General features: G+C 35.1%; 1 protein-coding gene across 2 annotated transcripts in view; it reads right to left on the reverse strand.

Annotated features, from left to right (window-relative positions):
* The window catches only part of KPNA5 (karyopherin subunit alpha 5), a 52,105-nt gene extending 28,497 nt beyond the window's left edge, over positions 1-23,608 (reverse strand). Inside the window, exons 1-7 of one of the 2 annotated variants that reach the window (XM_028117100.2) lie at positions 23,426-23,608; positions 18,042-18,175; positions 16,553-16,654; positions 16,335-16,434; positions 15,009-15,103; positions 11,753-11,884; positions 9,562-9,650 (exon numbers count right to left, since the gene is read on the reverse strand). In XM_028117100.2, coding sequence (XP_027972901.1) covers positions 9,562-9,650; positions 11,753-11,884; positions 15,009-15,103; positions 16,335-16,434; positions 16,553-16,654; positions 18,042-18,175; positions 23,426-23,429 — 656 coding nt within the window. In that variant the 5' untranslated portion in view covers positions 23,430-23,608. The remainder of the gene's footprint in view (positions 1-9,561; positions 9,651-11,752; positions 11,885-15,008; positions 15,104-16,334; positions 16,435-16,552; positions 16,655-18,041; positions 18,176-23,425) is intronic. The other variant, XM_028117101.2, reaches the window with a different exon arrangement.
* Between the last annotated feature and the right edge of the window lie 923 nt (positions 23,609-24,531).

Raw genomic sequence — 24,531 nt, forward strand, 5'->3', positions numbered from 1 at the left:
TGGGAAAATTGGACAGCCACATGCAGAAGAATGAAACTCGACCATTCTCTAACACCATACACAAAGATAAACTCAAAATGGATGAAAGACCTCAATGTGAGACAGGAATCCATCAAAATCCTAGAGGAAAACATAGGCAGTGACCTCTTTGACATCGCCCACAGCAACTTCTTTCAAGATACATCTCCAAAAGCTAGTGAAACAAAAGCAAAAATGAACTTTTGGGACTTCATCAAGATAAAAAGCTTCTGCACAGCAAATGAAACAGTCAACAAAACAAAGAGGCAACCCACAGAATGGGAGAAGATATTTGCAAATGACACTACAGATAAAGGGCTGGTATCCAAGACCTATAAAGAACTTCTCAAACTCAACACCCAAAAAACAAATAATCAAGTCAAAAAACGGGCAGAAGATATGAAAAGACACTTCTCTGAAGAAGACATACAAATGGCTAACAGACACATGAAAAAATGTTCATCATTAGCCATCAGGGAAATTCAAATCAAAACCACATTGAGATACCACTTTACACCAGTTAAAATGGCAAAAATGGACAGGGAAAGAAACAACAAATGTTGGAGAGGTTGTGGAGAAAGGGGAACCCTCTTACACTGTTGGTGGGAATGCAAGTTGGTACAGCCACTTTGGAAAACAGTGTAGAGTTTCCTCAAAAATTTAAAAATACAGCTACCCTATGACCCAGCAATTGCACTCTTGGGTATTTACCTCAAAGACACAGATGTAGTGAAAAGAAGGGCCACATGCACCCCAATGTTCATAGCCGCAATGTCTGCGATAGCCAAACTGTGGAAAGAGCCCAGATGCCCTTCAACAGATGAATGGATAAAGAAGATGTGGTCCATATATACAATGGAATATTACTCAGCCATCAGAAAGGATGAATACCCAACTTTTACATCAACATGGATGGGCCTGGAGGAGATTATGCTAAGTGAAATAAGCCAAGCAGAGAAAGTCAATTATCATATGGTTTCACTTATTTGTGGAACATAAGGAATAGCCTGGAGGACATTAGAAGGAAGGGAAAAATGAAGGGGGGGAAATCGGAGGGAGAGATGAACCATGAGAGACTATGGACTCTGAGAAACAAACAGGGTTTTAGAGGGGAGAGGGGAGGGGGGATTGGTTAGCCAGGTGATGGGTATTGAGGACGGCACGTACTGCATGGAGGAGCACTGGGTGTTATATGAAAACAATGGATCGTGGATCACCACATCAAAAACTAATGATGTATGTTGACTAACATTAAACATAATAAAATTAAAAAAAAAGAAAGCATAAAAAAATAAAACAAAAAGAGTATTAGATTACATTTTTTTAACCATGAAAATAATATGTTTCAGGAAGTAAGGAATACAGGGTCAAATTGAATGAAGATCAGCTACTGAGAAGAGATGTTTGTTTTGAACAGACTGCATTTTTGATCTGCAACCTCTTACAAGTATAGAGAAACTAGGTTTTAAAAAAGAAATCCCTATTCTGTAGTAACCTCAGCAAAAATGGTGGAGACAGTAACTCTGGCAGCCTGTCCCCCCCTGGAAACAACCAAAAAAACTTGTAAACTTTGTCAGAATCAACTTTATCAAAACTCTCAAAGACAGTCAAAAGTTTATAGTAACTGAGAAAACTGTTAACTAGGAAAGGGCTGCAGTGTGGTAGGAGAGATTTCAGGCAGTATAATTTACCCTTGACCTACTCCCTCCCAAGTCTGGCAGCAGTCTTGAAGAAGCAAGCTAGAATTCCCACCGTGAGTTCCTGGTTCCAAAAAGGAGCTAAGGAAACTTGTTTCCAAGGAATTGTGTTTGTTTTGATCTGTGTGGGTGCTGCCGGAAGGATGGATGCAAAGGGCTTTCTTTTGCTTTGTCTTACTGGGAACTCTTTCATTAAGATCAACAGATGAATTCTCATCAAAAACCATGGAAAGGCGCCTGGGTGGCTCAGTTGGTTAAGCGCCTGCCTTTGACTCAGGTCATGATCCCTGGGTCCTGGGATTGAGTCCCATGTCAGGCTCCTTACTCAGCAGGGAGCCTGCTTCTCTCTCTCCCTCTGCCCCTCCCCCTGCTGGTGCTCTCACTCTCACTCTCTCTCTCCCTCTGCCTAATAAATAAATCAGATCTATAAAAAAATTTTTGAAAAGAAACCATGGAGAACAGAAGGCAACGAGATTATATTTAAACTGCTAAAAGAAAAAGGTGTCACTTAAGAAATTCTATATCCTGCAAAACTATCCTTCAAAATATCAAAAAGAAAGTAAAAGATTCCCAGAACAACAAAGGCAGAAAAACTCAACACCAGTAGATCTGCTTTACAAGAACAACTAAAAGGAGTCCTTTAGGCTGAAGTGAAAGGACAATAAACAATAACTCAAAACCAGAAGAAAAAATAAAGAACACTGTTAAAAATAACTATATTTGATAAATATAAAAGGTGGTAATTTTGATTTGTAATTTTTCTTTTTTTCTGTGATTTAAAAGACAAATACATAAAGCAATAATTATAAATCTATCTTAATTGGCATGCACCATATAATGTTATTTTTGACAATAACTTAAAAGAGGTAGGACAGAGATGTACAGGAGCAGAGTTTTTTCAAAATATTGCAACTAAATTGGTATTAATTCAAACAAGATTACTGTAAGTTTTAGATGTTAACTGTACTCGCTGGACTAATCATTAATAACTAAAAAATATAGAGAAAAGGAAATGAGAAGGGAATAAATACCATATCTTACTCCAAAAAAATCAAACACAAAAGAAGATAATAAGGAATTAAGAAACAAAAAGGATATAAAACATACAGAAAACAACAAAATGGCAAAAGTCCTTCCTTGCAGTGCCTGGGTGGCTCAGTCAGTTAAGCGGCTGCCTTCAGCTCCAGTCATGATCCCAGGGTCCTGGGATTGAGCCCCACATCAGGCTCCCTGCTCAGTGGGGTGCCTGCTTCTCCCTCTCCCTCTACCTGCAGCTCTGCCTACTTGTGCTATCTCTGTCAAATAAATAAATAAAATCTTAAAAAAAAAAGTCCTTCCTAGTATTTATACTGAATGTAAATGGATCAAATTCTTGACTTAAAAGGCAGTGACCAGCACAATACATTTTTTAAAAACCCCAAGATAAACTAACAACAATCTATGAGCCACCTATAATGCACTCTACAAGATACTCACTTTACTTTTTTTTTAAAGATTTATTTATTTTACAGAGAGGGAGAGAGTGTGTGCAAAAGCAGGGGAGGGACAGAGGGAAAGGGAAAGAATCTCAAGCAGACTTCCTGCTGAGCATGGAGACCCATATGGGGCTCAATCTCACAACCCATGAGATCATGACCTGAGCTGAAACCAGTAGTCAGATGCTTAACCAACTGAGCCACCCAGGCGCCCCTACAAGATACTCACTTTAGATTTGAAGATAAATAGGCTCAAAGTGAAAGAATGGAAAAAGATATTCCATGCAAATAGTAACTCAAAGAGAGCCAGGGTAGTATAAGACAAATACACTTCAAGTCAAAAATTATTTTAAAAGACAAAGAGGGACATTATATATTGATAAAAAAAAGTTAACCCATCACAAAGCTCTAACACTCATAAACTTAGAAGACGTAACAACACAGCAAAATATACAAAACAAAAATTGACAGACCTGAGGGGAGAAATACACAGTTGTACAATCATAGTTAGAAACTTCAATAAACTGTTTTCAGTGATGGACAGAACACCTAGATAGAAGATCAGTAAGAGAAAAAGAGGACTTCAAGAACATTATAAATCAACTAAATATAAAAGACACCCTACACAACATTCAACTCAGTAACGGCAGAATACATATTCTTCTCAAGTGCACATTAAACATTCTCCAGGATATACCTATCATAGAGCAAATCTGATATATTTTAAAAGACTGAAATCACACAAAGTATCCTCTGTGACCACTGTGAAACTAAAAATCACTAATATAAGAAAAACTGGAAAATTCACAAATATGTGGAAATTTAAAAAACATACTCTTAAAAAACCAATGGGTAAAAACAAAAAAACAAAACAAAAAAATGAGGAAATTAGAAAATATTTTAAAATAAATGAAAATGAAAACAAACATACTTAAACTTAATGGGATACAGTGAAAGCAATGCTCAGAGAAAAATTTATAGCTGTAAATACCTACATTTAAGAAAGAAGATCTCAAATCAACAGCCTAAATGTCCATCTGAAGAAACTACAGAAATTAGAGCAAACTAAACCCAAAGCTAGCAGAAGGAAGAAAATAATAAAGAGCAGAAGAATAAATGAAATAAAGAGTAGAAAAACACTAGAGAAAATGACTAACCTAGAAGTTGATTCTAGGGGGAAAAAAAAAATCAACAAAATTAACACCTTTACTTAGACTGACAAAGGAAAAAAGACTCAAACTTAAGAAATGGAAGTGGGGAGGGGCAGGCGCCTGGGTGACTCGGTTGAGGGTCTGACTCTTGATTTTGGCTTGGGTCATGATTGCAGGGTCATGGGATTAAGCCCTACATTGGGCTGTGCACTCAGTCTGCTTGTCCCTCTCCCTCTGTTACCCCCTCCCCACCCCCAGAATAAGCACAGGTACACACATGCGTTCTCTCTCTCTCTCACTCTGAAATAAATAAATAAAATCTAAAAAAAAAAAAAGAAAGTGAATTACTACTGATTTTCCAGAAATAAGAATACAAGTATAAAAGAATACTATGAGCAATAGTAATCCAACAAATTGAATAGCCCAGAAGAAATGAACAATTAGAAACACATAAACTACCAAACTGATTCAAGAAGACACAGAAAATCTGAATAGGCCTACAACAATTAAAGATATTGATCAGTAATCAAAAACTTCACAATAAAGAAGAGTCCAGCACAAGATGGCTTCACTGGTAAATTCTACAAAACATGAGAAAAAATGAATCTTTCTCAAACTCTCCCAAGAGATAGAAGAGAACACTTCCTCACCTGTTTTATGAGCCAGCATTACCCTAATACCAAAGCCAAAGACATCACAAGTACAGACCAGTATTTCTAAAAAATACGCATGCAAAAATCTTTAACAGAATCTAGGGAAATTTAATCCAGCAACATATTAAAAGGGTTATATACTATGACCTAATGGAATTTACCCCAGGAAGACAAAGATAGCTCAATGTACAAATAATAAATAATATAATACACATTAAAAGAATGAAGGGAAAAAACAAACAAACATGCGATCCTGTCAACTGATGCAGAAAAAGCATTTAACAGAACCCAACACTCTTTCATAATATCAACAAACTAGGAATAGGTGCAAACTACCTCAACATGATGAAGAACATTTATGAAAAACCTGCAGCTAACAACATATTCAATGGTGAGAGTGAAAGCTTTTACTCAAGATCAGAAACAAGATGAAGATACCTGCTTTTGCCCTGTTATGCAACACTGAACTAGAAGCTCTAGCCAGAGCAATTAGGCAAGAAAAAGAAATAAAGGCATCCAAACTAGAAAGCAATAACTGAAACTGTTACTATTCACAGATGACATGATCTTATATAGAGAAAATCCACAACAAAACCCCATTAGTGCTAATAAATGAATTCAACAAAGGTGCAAGCTACAAGATTAAAACACAAAAACCAACTATATGGCTATACACTATCAATGAACAAGTCAAAAAAAATTTCATCTAAAATAGCATCAAAAGAATAAAACACTTAGGAATAAGTTTAACCAATTCTGTACTCTGAAAACTAATTCATATGGAATTGCAAGGAGCCCTGAATAGCTAAAACAATCTTTTTTTAAAAAAAAACACAACATTTATTTGAGGGGTGCCTGGGTAGCTCAGTAGTTAAGTGTCTGCCTGAGGCTCAAGTCATGATCCCAGGGTCCTGGGATCAAGCCCAGCATCCGGCTCCCTGCTCAGAGGGAAGCCTGCTTCTCCCTCTCCCACTCCCCTTGCTTGTGTTCCCTCTCTTGCTGGCTCTGTCTCTGTCAACTAAATAAATAAAAATCTTAAAAAAAAAAATTTATTTATTTGAGAGAAAGAAAGAGAGAGCGAGCATACATGAGCAGGGGGAGGGGCAGAAGGAGTGGGTGAGGAAGACAGAGGGTGAGAGAGAATCTCAAGCAGACTCCCACTGAGCACAGAGCCCAATGCGGGGCTTAATCACAACCCATGAGATCATGACCTGAGCTGAAATCAAGAGTCAGACACTTAAGTGACTGAGCCACCCAGGCACCCCAATAGCTAAAACAATCTTGACCAAAAAAATAAAACTGAAGGACTCACACGTTCTGATTTCAAAATTTACCACAAAGTTACTGTAAGTAATCAAAACAATATTGTGCCAATGAGGAAAGAATACTCTCTTCAACAAATTATGCTGTGATAAGCAAATGCCCTCATATCATTTAAAAAAATTAACCCAAAATGCATCAAAGATGCAAAGACTATAAGACTTTTTGAAGAAAACATAAGAGCAAATATTCATGACCTTAGATTTGGCAATGGTTTCTCACATACAACACCAAAAGCATAAGCAACAAAAGGAAAAAAATATATAAATTGGATTTCATCAAAATTAAAAACTTTTGTGACTGAATGGACACTACCAAGAGTGAAGACAGCCCAGAAAATGCAAAAAAAAAAAAAATTGTAAATCATTACCCTGATAAGAATGTATTCAGAATATATGAAGAATTCTTACAACACAGCAACAAAAAACAAGTAACTGAATTAAAAATTATTCAAAAGACTTAATAGATATTTCTCCAAAGAAGATATAGATATAGCCAACAAACCCATGAAAAGATGTTCAATGCAAATCAAAGCAAAATGAGATACCACCTCACACCTACAAGGGTGGCTTAAATCAGAATAACATAACAAGTGCTGATGAGAATGTGGAAAAATTGAAACTCTCATACATTGCTGGTGGGAATGTAAAATGGTGCTGCTGCTATGGAAAATAGTTTGGTGGTTCCTAAAAAGTTAAAGATAGAAATGCATACAACCCAGCAATTCTTTTCATAGGTATATACCTAAAAAGAATTAAAAAGTACTGTTCAAACAAAATCTTGTACTTGAATGTTCAGAGGAATACTATTTAATCAAGAGGTGGAAAATAAATGACCATCAACTGATGACTGGGTGAACAGAATGTTATTCAGCCATAAAAATAATGAAGTACTTATACATGTTATAATATGGATGAACTTTGAAAACAATACACTAAGTGAAAGAAGCCAGATACAAAAGGTCACATAATGTATGATTCCATTGATATGAAATATCCAGAATAGGCAAATCCACTGATAGCAGATTAGTGGTTTCCAAGAGCTGGGGCTAGGAGGAAATGGGACATGCCATCTTAATAGGTATTGGGGTTTCTGTTGGAGTGTTAAAAGTTCTGGAACTAGATAGTGGTGATAGGTACAAAACACTGTTTAATGCCAGTGAACTGTACATTTTAAAATAGTTAAAATGATAAATTTTATGTTATGTATATTTTACCATATACAAAAAAAATCTGTTCTACAGGTTTTCCTATACTCTTTGAAGCCTCCTAAAACCATAACTCATTTAGAAATAAAATAATTACATTGACTTTCTATATCAGGGGTTGAGAAACTTTTTCAGTAAATATTTTAGACTTTGCAGGCCTTTCTCTGTAGCAACTATTCAACTCTACTTATGTAGCAAGAAAGCAACCGTAGACATTAAGTGAGCAAATGGGAGTGATTGTGTTCCAATAAAACTTAATTTACAAAACAGGAAGCAGGCCAGATTTGGCCTGAGGACTGTAGTTGGCCAAGCTGTGTTGTATACTGTTCTTTATCTGTATTAATGAGGTTATTATATAAATTAAAGTCAAATTAAATTAAAAAACAAATGTGTCAGTATATGAAATCGACAGTAAAAGATTTACATTTGCTGAGAGATTTACATTTACTGCAGTTATATTTACTGAGAATCCAATGAAGTAGAATAAAACAAATTAAAACTCACTCAAACAGAATTGATAAAACCATACATTAATGGAAGTTTTACATTTACTTAAGCAATAACTAAAATGTGAATTTCAATGTGAACAACAGATAATCCATAATCTTAATAAAAGCCAATAACTTTCTTCCTTTTGCCCAACTAAAGTGAGAGCATCTGGTAGCTAAGTTGACATAATTTCTTTTTTACTACTTTTCTCAATTTGTTAATGAAACTTTTAAGTTTTCTAACTTTTTAAGCCTACTCATTTTCTGAAATTTATTATATTTATAACTAGCATGACATAGCTGAGTACTTTTTTCTCCATTAGAGCTTTATTTTTTAGTTTGGTTTCTTTGGTCATGATTAAAACTCCTTAGAACATTTAAAGGAATTAGAACTAATAAATGCTTACTATTTCAGAAACCATTACTAACTTGAGATATTAACAAATAAGAAAATGAGACAGAGAGCAAAAGTAAAAAGAAACAAAGTGCTCAGTTAATCTATGAACCATATAATCAGGCCAGAAAAATCTCAAATTGAAAATTTAAGAGATACTTTTAATAGTATGAATTTCAAAATAACTCTGATATTGAACTCTAAATCAGTATTTTCTTTTACAGCTCAGCTAAATTTTCAAATACTTTGGAACATTAACTTTGAATAAGCCCAAAGTTAATGACATTATAGCAAGTGGTTCAGTGGCCTGCACATAGTTAAGTATTTAATGTTAGTTGAGTGAAATGCTGTGAAATCACTTGCTCCATGGAAAGTTACTCTCTCTGGAAGAATAAAATATCTTCTGCAAACTCGTAACTAAAAATTTATTCTTCCTTTCAATTCTTCAGCTTGAAGAGAATGGCTAATAGTGTAGAAATGATAAAATTTTCCTTTTAACCATCTCCTCAATTAGTTTTTTCTTTTTCACTACTTGCCAGTGGCATCTAGTCTAAAAAAAAAGATCCTCTTAGTGAATGATAACAAAGATGAATAAAGGAAATCTACCTTTCAAATAATTTTACGTATTTTCCGTAAAGGTCCTTACATTATAGGGTAACTGTTTTTTTAAAAAGTGTGTAATGTATTCGAAAAAGAAACTACTAGATAAATATTTAATTCTAATTCCAAAAGAAAAATGTCTTATGATCTTTGTTCTCTGAACATTTCAACATCAAATATAAAAACCTGATATCCTAAATATATCATCTGTTCATGTACTAAAGATTCCCTTCTTTAGCAGAACTTAAATTTTTATTCTTCTAAAAACTACTACATATTCTTATTTTGTAGAATTATTATTTCAGCACAGTAAGCATCAAGTACACAATAAACACTGTTATGTATGGCTTAAGAAAATATAAAAAACAAACGATAAAACTGGAATTTTTTTTGTTTGCTTTACCTACTTTTAAGCTATTGCTCTTGCAGATACAGCTAAACATACCCCAAATTTAAAAGCACTACTGAAGAACATAATTGTGTATGTAGAATTATAGTGTAGAATATATAGTTTTCTTCTCCAAAACTATCACAATTTAATTGTGATAAAGTACTTACTCTAAAAGAGGTGGAAGTATTTCACAATTCAAAACAAAATCTCTGCATTCTGCATTGTCACCAGCAATATTACCAAGTGCCCAAACAGCCTTAGAAAAATGAGAAAAAAATATTCTGTTACAATATCTTAAATAAGATGCTCTCTCTTAAGAATGAGATTTTAGTACAAAATGAACAAAGTAACAGTTTTCAAGATGTTAAAAAAAATGCTAGTAGGACAGTAAAGAAAGTTTAAAAGTACCATTTACTAGTATTTTTAACCAACTGAAGGATAGGGCATTAAAACTTTTTCAATACATACTAGTGAAATGTTTATTCTGTTCAACAAAGAGATAGTCTGTCTACTCCAAATCTACACGGAGAGACAAAAATATCAATTTAGTGAATTTTGCAATTACCTATTCTAGAGGTTTGCTCCTATGCCAAGTAATCCACTCACTGGGAAGGGACTCATTTGTAACAGAAGGGAAGGAGAAACAAAATATAGAAAAGTGAAGTAAAGCTACTACGAGAATTAGCTTGGATTGATCTCTGAAAATAAGTTTAGAATTAGTCCAGGTTCATGATAATTTTTTAAATAATTTAGGTAAAATATCGAATTATTCACTTATTTAATTTCAATTAAAATGACAAATTATGCAAATTATCATTTCATTATATTCTTGCTTCAAATTTTTCAAGTAAGTGCAAAAGTAGACATAAGTTACTTTTTCAACTGGGAAAATTTTAACATTTAAAACATGAGTTAATAGGGGCGCCTGGGTGGCTCAGTCAGTTCATTTGGCTTAGGTCATGATCTCAGGGTCCTGGGATTGAGCCCCGCATCAGGCTCCCTGCTCAGTGCAGAGCCTGCTTCTCCCTCTCCCTATGCCTGCCTCTCTGCCTACTTTGCTCACTCTCTCTCTGTTGAATAAATAAATAAAATCTTAAAAAAAAAAGTTAATATTTTTAACATATTTTTACTCTAGGCCTAAGTTTATTTTCTATTTTTTAAGAAAAATCTTTTACAAGACAGGCGCCTTAACCAACTAAGCCACAGAGCCACCTTAAGAAAAGTCTTTTTAAGTAATGACATTTTTCACCCTGTGAAGTCTAACATTCTGTTGGTGGGGAAATTAGTATGTATAACTTCTTTGGAGGTCAACTTTGAAATACATAATAAGAACGTGAAAAATTTTTCTTTTACCAGGGTTAAAGTCACTTTTCCTAATGAAATAATCAAGACACACATACAGACTGATAATGATGTTCATCATAATATTAATAAGCTAGAAATAACTCTAATATATAATGGAGGAATAGATAATAAATTATGGTTCATACCTGACTAGATAATGAGTAATCAGTAAAATTTCCTTGGAAGAATAAATAATGCCATTAGAAAAGGCTCCCAATATCAATTAAGTGGGGGGAAAAAACTCCGTGTGTATATATATAAAACTAAAACAGATGAATATATATATATAAAATATATATAAAACTAAACAGATGAATGGAATGGTAGATCAACAGATCAATTTGCCATAAAAACAGTTCAAAACAAAAATACCAAAACATTTTATTTTATTTCATTGGTACAAAGTATATGTGATTACATTTTCCCTATTAGAATTTATAATGTCTATTTAAAAACAGTTCCATTGAAGATAATATGATATTTTAAAAAGAAACAACAAGGGCTCCTGGGTGGCTCAGTTGGTTAGGCGACTGCCTTCGGCTCAGGTCATGATCCTGGAGTCCCAGGATCGAGTCCCACATCGGGCTCCCTGCTCAGCAGGGAGTCTGCTTCTCCCTCTGACCCTCCCCCTTTCATGCGCTCTCTCTCTTTCTCTCAAATAAATAAATAAAATCTTTAAAAAAAAAAAGAAACAAAATAATCTGTGCCCATGCAAAGAATAAGGAGTCAGACAAGCCCAGGTTTAAAACTTGGTTCAGCCATTCACTGTGACTTTGGGTAAATTACTAACTTTCTGAGTCTCAGTATGTTCTTTTATACACGAGAATAGTAATTTCTGATACCTGAGATCACGCTTACAGTGAACCCAGGATTATGCCTGAGATAGTTCATTCTGGCTTCCTTCTAATTTGACACTGAAGAGAAATTATTATATTTTAACAAATGCAATGCACATTCAACTCTCAAGAGAACATTAAAATCTAGTAAATATAACCATTCAAATTAGAAACATACCTGCTCTTGCACATCTTCATGCTCTGAATTAAGAAGTTTGATAAAAATTGGAACAGCCCCAGTTTCAATCACTACCTTGGTATGCAGAAAAGTTCCAGACGCTATATTAGTTAATGCCCATGCAGCTTCAAACTAAGGAAAAACAGAAGTAGAATAAATGAAAGCACCAAAGAATTGTCAGAAAGAAAGGAAAGAAGGGAGGGAGTAAAGAGTTAGCTGGACAAGCCTGAAAGACTGATTTATGATTAATAAGATTAATCAGATTTCATAAATAAAACCCCTTAGTTTTAAAAAAGGACTCAATTTGGAAAAATAAAAACTGAGAAGAATATAATGAAAATTTTCAAAATCATGAACAATAAATGAACATTGAAATTATATTTCCCAGAACTCCTAATGCTTACTATTTAGAGAGCCAGGTGTCCTAAAGCAAGCAGTTTAAAAATAAATGAAATAAATGAGACACTACTAATAGAGCAATAGTACATTTATGGAACTTAGAATCCTAAAAGGTACTTTTGTTTCCTTAGGGATGGATCATCCAGTTCCAACCTCCTCATTTAAGAAATTAAGAAAATTAGGGCGCCTGGGTGGCTCAGTTGGTTAAGCGACTGCCTTCGGCTCAGGTCATGATCCTGGAGTCCCTGGATCCAGTCCCGCATCGGGCTCCCTGCTCAGCAGGGAATCTGCTTCTCCCTCTGACCCTCTTCCCTTTTGTGCTCTCTACCTCTCATTCTCTCTCTCTCAAATAAATAAAATCTTAAAAAAAAAAAAGAAATTAAGAAAATTAGAAGGCCAGAGACTTAGATGATTTGTTCAAAGTCAAAGAGTTCACTATTAGCAGAGCCACAGGCAGGACTTGTATTCCTGTAAGCAGCAGGACCTCTAAAAAGCCACTCATGTCAATTCTACTTAAATTTGGATATACTTAAATGTGATGGATTTGTAACAGAAGAAACAGAAACCCATGGCTCCCAAACAATAAACTAGTGAATAACTGAAAATGATCTACAAATCCACAAACTAAGGAGTGACTATAACTTTAAAAATATCTGACATAGACAACTTTTCACACGAAAGGTACATATCACTATGATTAATAAAATAAAAACACAACCAAAAGCATTACTGAAAGGCATGAAAAGTAGTTACTATTATGTGTAAGACTAAATTTTTAAGGGAGGAACTTATGTTGAAAAAAAAAAAGACCACAGTACTAACCAATTATAAAGAAACAAACTAAAGAACAATTAAAAGTTTACTCCATAAAATTCTCCTAGGTATCCCCAGGAGAAAGCATTAAAGAAAAGTGGTGAATTCAGAAGTTGACAAAACAGATAATTAAGAATAAAAGGAGTGATATAAGTGGGGAATTGCAGCAAGCTGGAGAGCATGACTATGATTTTTCTAAAAAGCAGGGACAAAAAGGAAGTAACTTTCTAAAAGGGGGGTGGGGAGGCACAACTATTCAGCCCCACTAGACCTTTACTGTGTGGCAGCAGCAATGCCAACTCTTCTGATTTGTCAAAAGAAGTCAAAAATCTGGATTTTCGTATGAAATTCTCCAATATTTTAAAGGCCAATATCTAATTCACATTTTTAAAACATATGCAGGACAAACAAAACTTGTTTGTAGGCCAATATGGCCGGTAGGCCATCAGTTGGGAGTCTCTTCGACAAACCAATAGTCTGAACTAACAGATTTTATATGAATGTGGGTAGTAGGGCAAAGCTATAGCTATCCCAAGGCCATACAGTTGAATTTCATTAAGTTTTAACTTCAGTGATTAATACATGCCAAAGTCCCCAATGTTATTCTTGAATACTCTATGCGTTTTGCACCTGCTGTTCTCATAACAATTAATTTTCCTCTTTTCAGGTTCATCCGGAAAAGGTTTATCCTCAAGACTAGCCACACAATACTACATTTGTGAAGTCCTCTTCAACTTCCCCTACACAGATGAGTTATTACACCGTGCTCCTAAAGCACTCCATTTATAGTTCTGTTATAGCACTAAGCATACTATGGCATCACAGATCTGCTTACATGTTTGTCTTTTCCAACAAAGAGTGAAGAATTTCTGCAAAGGGACAATGTTTTAATTTTGTAATACAATGCCTTACACACACTATATGGCTAAAACTAACACTTAATTTTATTTATTCGTATTTACTCATTTCCTCTTTCATTCATTTAGAATTAAAAAGCCAAATAATAAACTAGATATCAGGAGGCCTGTGTTTTAGTCTGGACTTGGGGCTTAAATATGAAGCAAACGGACTTCTAGCCCTTACAGAGTTAACACATAAAGACTTTGAAAACTAACGCACAGTATTACTATATATAACACAAAGTGGCTTTTTCCTCAGACATCCTTATTGTAAATACTCTCAAAATTTTTCAGCATAAAAATCATGATAGGTAATATTCATGTGTGCAACACATTCCTTTGCTTATTATCTAAAATGTGAGGAGCTTTCCCAAATTACTCAGATCAGTGGAACACTATTCTAAGTTGTAATTTCAACAACTATTACTCAAATACCTGTAACAATCTTCCACTACTGACAACAGCGCTGATAAACTACATGCAGGTCTTGTGCAATTCCTGATAGATGTAATTCCACACTATATTCCTACTTAAGAATATATATAGCAATGAAATCAGGAAAAGCAATCTTTCTTTAAAAAACAGTAAATATTTGCAAACTTCAGTCATTTACTATTAGCAGCCAATTATTTGGAAGACATCTTATAACTGACACTATAGTATAACTGAGAAGTAATGCTCATCTGGACAAATCTAACTTTGGTCACATTTTTAGTAGATTTTATTGATTTTTTTTTTCCAAAAAAAGAACTAATCAGACTAATGTCTTAAAAGGTGAAAGAGTTTATATTAAAAAGTTACAACTCTAATTAGCTAAGAGCCAAAAAAAATTTACCCATTAACATTTTAATTTGAGGTTTTCTAAAACGAAGAAGTTATTAAAGGTTGACAACTACAAAATTTTTATTAGCATTACAAATGATTTTATATAGTTTTCCCAAAATTGTTTTAAAGAAATAACAGTCCCTAGAAAAAACTAGCATTGTAAACATGACTAAGGTAAGACAGGTGGCACTACCTTCTCCTTTAATTTCCAAGTATTTCCTGAATGTTTACAATATATTTAGTATTACAGAAGTTCACTAGAAACTTTAATCATATGTTATTTCTGGAAAGAGATTAAGAAAGAAAAATTTAGAACTCACCTGTAAAGTACAATTTTCATTTCTTTCAAGAAATTTCACAAATCTCTGTACAACTCCTGGTTTCTGTATAACCTGATCAATTGGTGGATTAGGTTCTAAAAATTAAGAAAGAATTAAGTTATTACATAGACACAAAAAGACAATAACCTGGTCCCTGTGTCAATTAACAGGATGCACAAAATAACTCTTTCCTAGGTTTCAATGACCAAGTTTAAAAGCCTTAGGTGGATTTAACCGAAGTAAACAAATGTTCTCATAATTGCAATGTTTACTGAAAAGCAAATTCTTTTTCATTAATCACAGTAAGAAAAATTTTAAAATATTTCCTACACAAATATTTAAATATTGTAAGTTGAACGCTATTTAGAAGGTCATCTTCACAACATGGAGTATTTCAGCCTAATACTCAAAAAACACCAACTGACAGATAATCCTCCCCCTAATCCTTTATTAGTAAACACCACTTTCCAGGGATGTCTCCTTCCCTATCAACCATTACCTAATGCTTCTCAGCCAAATGATATTCTATTCTGTCAGGGTATCATTCATTATTCACAGAAATGCTACTGAACTATATAGGATTCTTCATAAATTTTCATGAAATGCAGAGGGCTTTTGAGAATCATAAAATCTCTAGGAAATTTTAAAACAAAGATATGCAAAATTAAAACCAAGATATTTCAGCTACTGGCAATCTATGTATCTATCAACTCTTCCTTCTCTCTTGGCTTCAAAAAAAAGTATGCTCTTGTGATTCTCCAGGAACTTCTCTGTTAGTGTTCCCTATTTATATAACAAAAAAGATAAAAAAGACTTCTTTTAGGGGCGCCTGGGTGGCTCAGTTGGTTAAGCAACTGCCTTCGGCTCGGGTCATGATCCTGGAGTCCCTGGATCGAGTCCCACGTCGGGCTCCCTGCTCGGCAGGGAGTCTGCTTCTCCCTCTGACCCTCCCCCCTCTCATGTGCTCTCTCTCTCTCTCTCTCTCTCTCTCTCTCGTTCTCTCTGTCTAAAATAAATAAATAAAATCTTAAAAAAAAAAAAAAGACTTCTTTTAGCGTTCCCTGGCTAGCTCAGTCAGTACAGCATGTGACTCCTGATCTCAAGGTTGTGAGTTCAAGCCCCACATTGGGCATTGGAGCCTACTTAAAATAAATAAATAAACTTTATAAAAAAAATAGACCTTACTTACAAGTATATTTTAAAGAAAAATTAAGACCTACTGACTTACTGACAATGAAAGTGTCTTAAAATAAAAAATATCTAATAAATAAAACTCTATTACAGAACCTTTTAATATCAAATAAGCATATTGAAAATAATTCTTGCCTTTAGAAAGCAGCTTTCTAAATTTCTGTGTTGCTGTTAGCTGCTGATCAGCATTGTTAGAAAAAATCATCTGAACCATATCTGTGGTGATAACTTCTTCCTAAAACATAGAAAATATAACTTATCATTTAAATATTTTGCATGAATAATTGTTGCTATACCTACTACTTCTGAAACATTGTTGAAGTATAATTTGAAATACATTTTTCTGTATCTACCTCCGGAATGGGCACAGTGGAACTGATATCCGGATCCTGGATAGGACTTTCTAGCATAGATTCATCATTTCTGGGCAAAGAGACATTTCTGCGTTTGAACAACTGTAATAAAGAGAAATCACTTTATACATTGGGCTTTCCATAAAACACTGAATTCCCATAGAATTATATTTTTCATTTAAGTGAACAAAAACTGATCATTTAAAATTCTAAATATTTAGCATTTCTCAATCACTATACCATGAAGTCCTAAATTATCTTTGAGAAGTTAAACTCTCCTGGTTTGGTTAGCTCTTACCTGCAGACTGCTTTGGGTCATTCTTAATCTCAGATCTTTTACCAATGGCTGGTCCCATAAGTGGAGTACACATTTACGTTTTATAGCATTTGAAAAAGCATATATGCTTACACTGGTATACAAGATGTCTAACTATTTTTCTAAGAAAATCTTAATAAAAAAGCAAATTAGTTACATGGGAGAAATATTGTGGTATATTGATAAACATATCAGATTAATAAGGAACAGAGAACTCTGAGGAAATATGGCCCTATCCTTTTTATTTCAGGAATGAAAAAAAATTAAAAAAAAGAAAAAGAGGAATGAGGCACAGTGAGGTCACTGAGGGGGATTTATGGATACATTTCCTATATCAAAATAGAGAAGAAAAAAATCTAGTATATTCTTTTTGATAGCTAAAGAAATACTGCTCTTCTTCAACCGGTATACAGTTCTTTCTAATCATTCATTCAACAGATTTTTTTTTTTGAGTCTCTACTATAATAAAGTAGGGACTGTGCTAGATACTGTAGATAGGGAGATGATGAATCATATTTCTAAAACAGGGCTTTCTCTACTTTCATCACTGCTAGTCCTTTCTACACATCAGTTTTTAATTCATGCATGTGAGGACTACACCCTCTTAATTATAAATACTTCTAAATTTAAGTACATCTTGGAATGAAAAATGTTGAGATGTACTCTTTGAACTGTTTTTCTATTCTTTATGTCACATATATAAAGTTCAAAACAGAGAAGGCTAAGAGAGCTAGACAGCTGACGAGACGACATAAGGAATAGTATGAGTAGCAGAGGAAGAGGACTAATTAACTTGGGAGCAAGAACTATGAAAACCACAAAGCAACAAATGAATACAATGTTTTTGGGGGGGGCAAATTTTACACTGACAAATGGAAGTGATCTACATAGGCTCAATAGTAAAAATTTCTTAACACTGGGATAAAATACAATTAACATAAAGTTTTATCAATAAAACAGAAAAGCTGCTCCTCTCAGTGATTAAAAATAGCACAGGATTCTGATTCATAAATTATTCCTGGAGTCTAGTAAATTAAAGAACAGATTTATTTATATTCAATTTCCTAAAAACACTTTTTCAAATTATCTAAAAATAAGCAATAATAATGTAACTTCTAAAATCTATATATTGATGCTTCTGTGTTAAACATTTAAATATTTTAAAACACCTACCTGCTCTTCCCTTTTTTGTTTTCGAAGCTGTATTCCTTCTTCTTCTCTTCGTCTACGCATCTCTTGGGGATTTAGGGCTTTATTCTTGTAACTTTTCATTCTATAGTTATCTTTCCCTGGACTAGCCATGGCATCTTAAGGTTAGGAGAGAAGAAAACAGATACTGATAATTCTTCAAAACAACATGAGATGTTTACTAGGAAAATTAAGTTCATGCTTACTACTTAAATAGACTGACAAAATCAATTCTGAAAATTATGTACAAAGAATACATTTCCCTCACACCCCTATCAAAATTGGAGCAAAGTGACAAAATATTTTTGGACTAAACTATCAAACAAATAATAGATTTTGGTCTAAACACAGATAAAAAGTCATTATCCTAACTTCACTGATTTTAAGATGCACTCCCCAATGCCTGGTGTTTTAACCTTTCTGAAGTGGAATGCATCTTAAAATCACTGTCAGCCAGGATATAATCAATCATGAAATAGTTAGGTAAAAAACTTCTACAGCTCCTGGCAAGATCAAAAGATAGCCAGAGTGAAGTATCTTATTTTCAATGGAATATGATCTTAGGCTTCAATAAGCATCCCTCAAATATTTTGGGGGGGTCTGGCTTCTTTAATTTACTTAAGGTGCTGTCTTCAGAACTAAGGCTGCATAGGTCATGACTTCAGTCATGACTGCAAAAATAATTTGAAATACTACGGTATAATTCTTTTTAAATACTGAAATACTTGTATACTTTATTTTTAAGTAGTTTTATTATAAATGTATTTGAAAACATTAACATTTATATAAACATATTCTTACAAGTATATTTATAATATTTTACATAACATTTTACATTTAAAATAATAAGACAATTTTACTTTTAGAAACCAGAGAGAATGTTGTGATCAATTAACACTTAGGAAGAAACAGAAGAAAAGAAAAGGCTGGCATTTATCTGCCATCTCTGATGTCGAAGACAGACTACTGAACTCATAAATTATACTCTAAGTAGTAAAGTACACTAAAACATATGCATTAAATCCTGTGAGAGCATAGAAGAAATAGCAACTAACTGTGCCTTAGGAAGCTCTGATGGTTATCTTAAAAGAGCAAGAATTTGTCAGGGAAGAGGATGAAAAGGGAAAATCAGGAAGGAAGAAGCACTTCAAGCAGGGGGAATATATGCAAAGGCAAAGAGTTCTTGCAGAAGACTGGCATAAACACAAAACAGTAAGAGATTAAGTGTGCCTAAACAAGATTTGTGGGAGAAAAGGCAGAAGGTAAAGCTAGAAAGGTAACTAAGAACACATATGGTTCCTACAATCAGGTTGAGAAATTTGGATTTGGTCCTAAGTAACAATTAAAAAAATTGAAAAGAACATTGTTTCGAACTTTGATGATGAAGACCTGAACTAAATTAGCAGCTGCACTGAGAATGGTTGATTTCCAAAACATTGCAGAAATTGATTCAGTAAGAATTAGAGACCAAATAAATGTAAGGAATATGTGGTGAAAAAGAAAAAAGAGATTAGGATGACTCCATGGTTTTTAGCTTGATCTATATCAGTATGGCAACAAAATAAGCCAAGACAGGAAATAAAGATGGAGTATCAGAGTGATGGTTTTGTTTGATTGCCTGCTTGTTTTTGAGATGAAAACAATGAATTGTTTTATTTTTAAATTTTTTTTAAAGATTTTATTTATTTGTCAGAGAGAGAGAGATGGAAAGAGAGAGCGAGTGGCAGGCCCAGGGAGAAACAGGCTTCCTGCTGAGCAAGGAGCCCAATACAGAACTGGATCCCAGGACCCTGGGATCTCGACCCGAGCCAAAGGCAGATGCTTAGCCAACTAAGACACCCAGCTGTCCCTATTTTTTAATTTATATACAGTAAAAAAATCACTCTTTTGGTATAAAGTTCTATGAATCTGACAAATGCACAGGCATAAAACTATCACAATCAAGATACAGAACAGCTCCATGACCCCTAAAAAACCTGGTCATGCTCTTAGTAACCCCTCTTCCACCCTTAATACCTGGTAACCACTGATTGGTTCTCCATCTTCACAGTTCTTACTTTTCTTGAATTTCACCATAAATGGAATAATAACAGTATATAGTCTTAAACTGGCTTCTTTTATTTAGCACAGTGTATTTGTGAGATCCATACTGTTGGCATAGATCAGTAATGTACTCCTTCTTATTGTTGAGTAGTATTCTATTGCATAGATACTTCACAGTTTATCCATTCATTAGTTGAAGGACGTTTAGGTTGTTTCTAGTTTAGTGCAGTTATGAATAAATCTGTTATAAATATTCATGTACAGGTTTTTGTGTAAATATAAGTTTTCATTTGTCTCAGGTAAATATTTAGAAGTAGCACTGATGGATAATATGGCAAGTGTATGCTTCACATTTTATAAGAAACTGCCAAACTGCAAAGTATTCCATCAGCAATGTATAAGAACTTCCTCTTGCTCTATGCTCTGCGGACATTTGGTATTGTCATATTTTGTTGGTAATTGTAGCCATTCTAATAGATGTATAGTAACTTTCATTTTAAACGTGTTATACTTATATAATACTTAGGGCACATACAGGAGATTAAGACCTAGGACAGTTAAAAGTATGGGTCAAGGGGCTCCTGGGTGGCTCAGTTGGTTAAGCGTCTGCCTTCGGCTTGGGTCATGATCCCAGGATCATGCTCAGCGGGGAGCCTGCTTCTCCCTCTCCCTCTGCCTGCCACTCCCCCTGCTAGTGCTCTCTCTCTCTCTGTCAAGTAAAATAAATAAAATAAAAAAAAAAAAAAGTATGGGTCAAAACTCAGGAAGAGCCCTAATTGATCATCCAAGATCATGCAGAGCTATAAAATATAAAAGAAAGATGGCCAAGGGAGAAATCTTGAGAATGTTTGTTTACCTTTGAGTGGGAAAAGGAAAGAGCAAAGGAAACCAAAAAGAAATAGGTGAGAGAATCAGAAGTAAGAGTCATGAAAGAGAAACGAATTCAAAAGACAAAGGAGTATTTCATTTGTAGTAGTACTAAAAACAAGCCACTCAATTTATTCATTTGTTGATTCTTCCAGCAAATATAAGTGCCTACAATAAGCCAAGTACCACATGAGGCATAAGATTTGATAATTACTGGTAAAGATAGGGAGAAAAATTTCATTAGTGGTGGAACTAAAAGTAGAATGGAATAGGCTGAGCACTTCAGAATGATTTAAAAAGTATTTTGTGCCTTTGAATCTAACACATGTAAATTCTAGCAATTAAAGTATATTTATAATCAACGAAAATCCTTCCTTAAAGTATTTAATGAATTGATTTCAACAATACTGTGTGGACCTACAAATACTTACCATTAGAAACAGCTCAATCTAACTTTATTAGTAAAAATATGTTCAGTATTATTCCCTAAGTATTTCATATATAAAAATTCTGTCTCATTAATAAGAGGTTAGGCTCTGGGAAGAGAATAACAGAGATGAGTTCATTGCAGAGCAAACTGGGCTTCAACATTAGTTGTTGAATTATGCTCAATAAGTATAAAATATTTTAGCAAAATGAAATGTTCACAGCAATAAGCCTCTTAATATTTATCACCTACATTAGACTTTTCCAGGTCATTGGCTTCTAACAGCTTCTGATCACATATCCTCATGTATGCAAAATATATTTGTGCATTCATCTTCAATGTGTATTTATACACAAGTATTACTAATCTAATAATCTATCCCATTAAAAAAGTAAAGGAGGGCATGTGTTGTGATGAGCACTAGATGTTATACGCAACTAATGAATCATTGAACACTACATCAAAAACTGATGATGTACTATATGCTGGCTAACAGAACATTAAATAAATAAATAAATAAATAAATAAATAAAATTAGAAAATTCTTAGAAAGAAATACTTCTAAAAGGTAAAGAAACAAGTTCTAATATTTTCTCCCCATATCTGATTCAATTACCTTGTGCCTCCACAACCTACACACGGGACACTTCTAAAACCATTAATCTAGGTGACCACATTAAAACCTTTAATATAAATATGTTAACCAAATAAAATCTACCCCCAACAACTCATATATCATTTGTTCCTTTTTCTGATGTCGTACTAACTTCTTACTTAACACCTGCATCCTCACTACAGTTGCTTTAAAAGGGACATAAAGTCCAAGAAAAATCATCTCTAAAGGTGCATGACCCAAACAGGATTGTTCCCTTTTCCGGAAAATAACTTTAAAAGACTGTATTTCAAAGGCTGCTATCTCATACAAGTTATTTTAAATATAAGAAATGCTATTCAGCTACTTTAAATCCGCAACAGAGGGATTTTTTTTTTCTTTTTTCTCTCAAAAGCTTATTTTTCACTCAGCTCTTTGAAAAACTGTTTTGAGGTTGGGAACGTAACTGGAATTCGAACTTTTTCTATCATCTATTAACGGAACTTCTTGTGTCCCTAAAGACTCCATTTCTACGGTTTGGGTGCATATTAGTACAATTATACATCGGTACAAAAGGGTAAGAGTGCTGACTAGAGCCCCTACAATCAAACAAGCAGTACTTAAAGACAGAAAGGGCAGAGCTGCTTCTTGTTTACCAAGGAAGAAAGTCGCTTTATGAATCACTGAGTATAATTAAGATATCAAATCAGAGGTTGAAAAAAAATTAAAAAATATTTTAAAAGCCTAAGAGTAAATGCTGATGTCGTATTCTTTTGAAGTATCACTATCCCGTTTCACAGCTTTCAAATCCTTCATCTCTTATGCATTACCAAGGAAACACTTATTAAATTTTCATCTTGGAAGGGAGCTGACAGGCTATTGGAGGGAAGCATCTAACCCACGCCTGCCGGCGTCGACACTGAGCCCTCCGAGGCACCTGCATCCAGCTGGAGGAAGACAGCTGGCGGAACGCGACGGTGAGACAATTAACACCCGCCGCAGGGCCACCACCGCCGTATTCTGGACACTGTGGAACTTCTAATATGCTGCCGGACTCACACAGACGCTGAGTCCCAGGAGTGAATGGCAACGTTTGACAAGACCCGGAACCGAGGACAAGAACTACCAAGGCGCGGAGAAGCAGAACGGCCGGAGGATGAGCTCGGCTGTTTAAGGCTCCTTCCGAGGGCCAGCCTGGCTGACTGCGAGGATCTGTATTCTCCACACCTTCGCGTCAGCAAGGAATAGGTCCGGCTGCCACGCCCCCGCCACCGCGGTCTCCCTCAGGGGAACCTGAGGAAAAAGACCTGGCAGCACGGCCTGGTCCTCAAGCCTTCGCAAGGAAAGGGGTAAATAAAAACAGTGGCCCCTGGAACCAGTAACTCCCAAAGGGACCAAACCCGAGGTTCACCCAAACTGGCCTGTGTCACTCCCACTTACCCATTAATGTGACAATACCCGGTGTCTTAACTTCCCGGCTCCCGGTTGCGGCGTCCGCTGCAGGTAACAGTGGGGTCGCCACTCCGCCCCTAGCGTTGAGCGTAACGACAAGGTTCTCAACTCAAGATGGCGGCTACCTGCGCCCCTTCCCCGAGACCCCGAGGCTCGGCTCCCAGAAGCCCTTGCAAGCGGCGACCGCAGTGGTGGCGGCGGTAGCGGCACCGACCGGCAGAGGGGCGGAGAGAAGCGAGCGCCCCAGCTCCACCCACCGAAGGAGGGGCAGGCCGCTGCTCTGACTCCGGGATTTTAATAGGGCGCGGTCGCGGTGGCAGCGCTGTGTCCTACTGCCCTACCCCTCTGTGCGAGCTCTCATTCATTCACTCATTCGTTGGTTTAGTTTATTCGGTCCTACAAAATAGTATTGATGGAGGGCCTAATCTGTGCTAGGCATTGTTTTAGATATTAGAGCTGCTACAGTGTACACAACGGAAAAATTCCAACCTCGTGGAGCTTTACAGAGGCTCTTTCCTTCTTCAGCTGCTTTAACCTCTTCCTGTATGTCCTGCTCATTTGTTTCAAGCTTTTCAATTTGCCATTTATTTAAAATTTGGATTCTATAACATTTGTGGATTTTTAACAAAAAGGTAGTCACTGATATGTGAAATAAATAATTCCAAATAAAGAATTTTAAATTATTGTAACACACATAGCTTTGTAATCCACCCTGGAGTTCAACAAACGGCACTGAAAAGAGGCTATCTTCTAGAATAGAGAAGATAAAAAACACATGATTCCTGCCCTGAGGAAGGTCCTGTTTTCTATCTCTTGTTCTTTTTGTTTTCTTTTCTGAGAAACTTCTTGGGCTATCTTCCAGCTCTGGATGTAGATGGATAGATGATAGAGATAGATAGATAGATAATAGATAGGTGGTAGGTAGGTAGATAGATTCTGCTATTGTATTTTTTAATTCTGCTGTTGTATTTTTAATCCCAAGAGCTATTTCCTATTTTTAATTCAGGAATTAAATATCTTTTTTTTTTTTTGGTCTCTTTGAAGATATTGACTGTAGTTGCCTTGAAGTATTTTTTTCCCCTTCATTCATTGTC

Source organism: Eumetopias jubatus, unplaced genomic scaffold (assembly GCF_037043125.1).
Source record: "Eumetopias jubatus isolate StellerSeaLion01/CBP00866 unplaced genomic scaffold, mEumJub1_p1.0 scaffold_6, whole genome shotgun sequence".
Taxonomy (NCBI): Eukaryota; Metazoa; Chordata; class Mammalia; order Carnivora; family Otariidae; genus Eumetopias; species Eumetopias jubatus.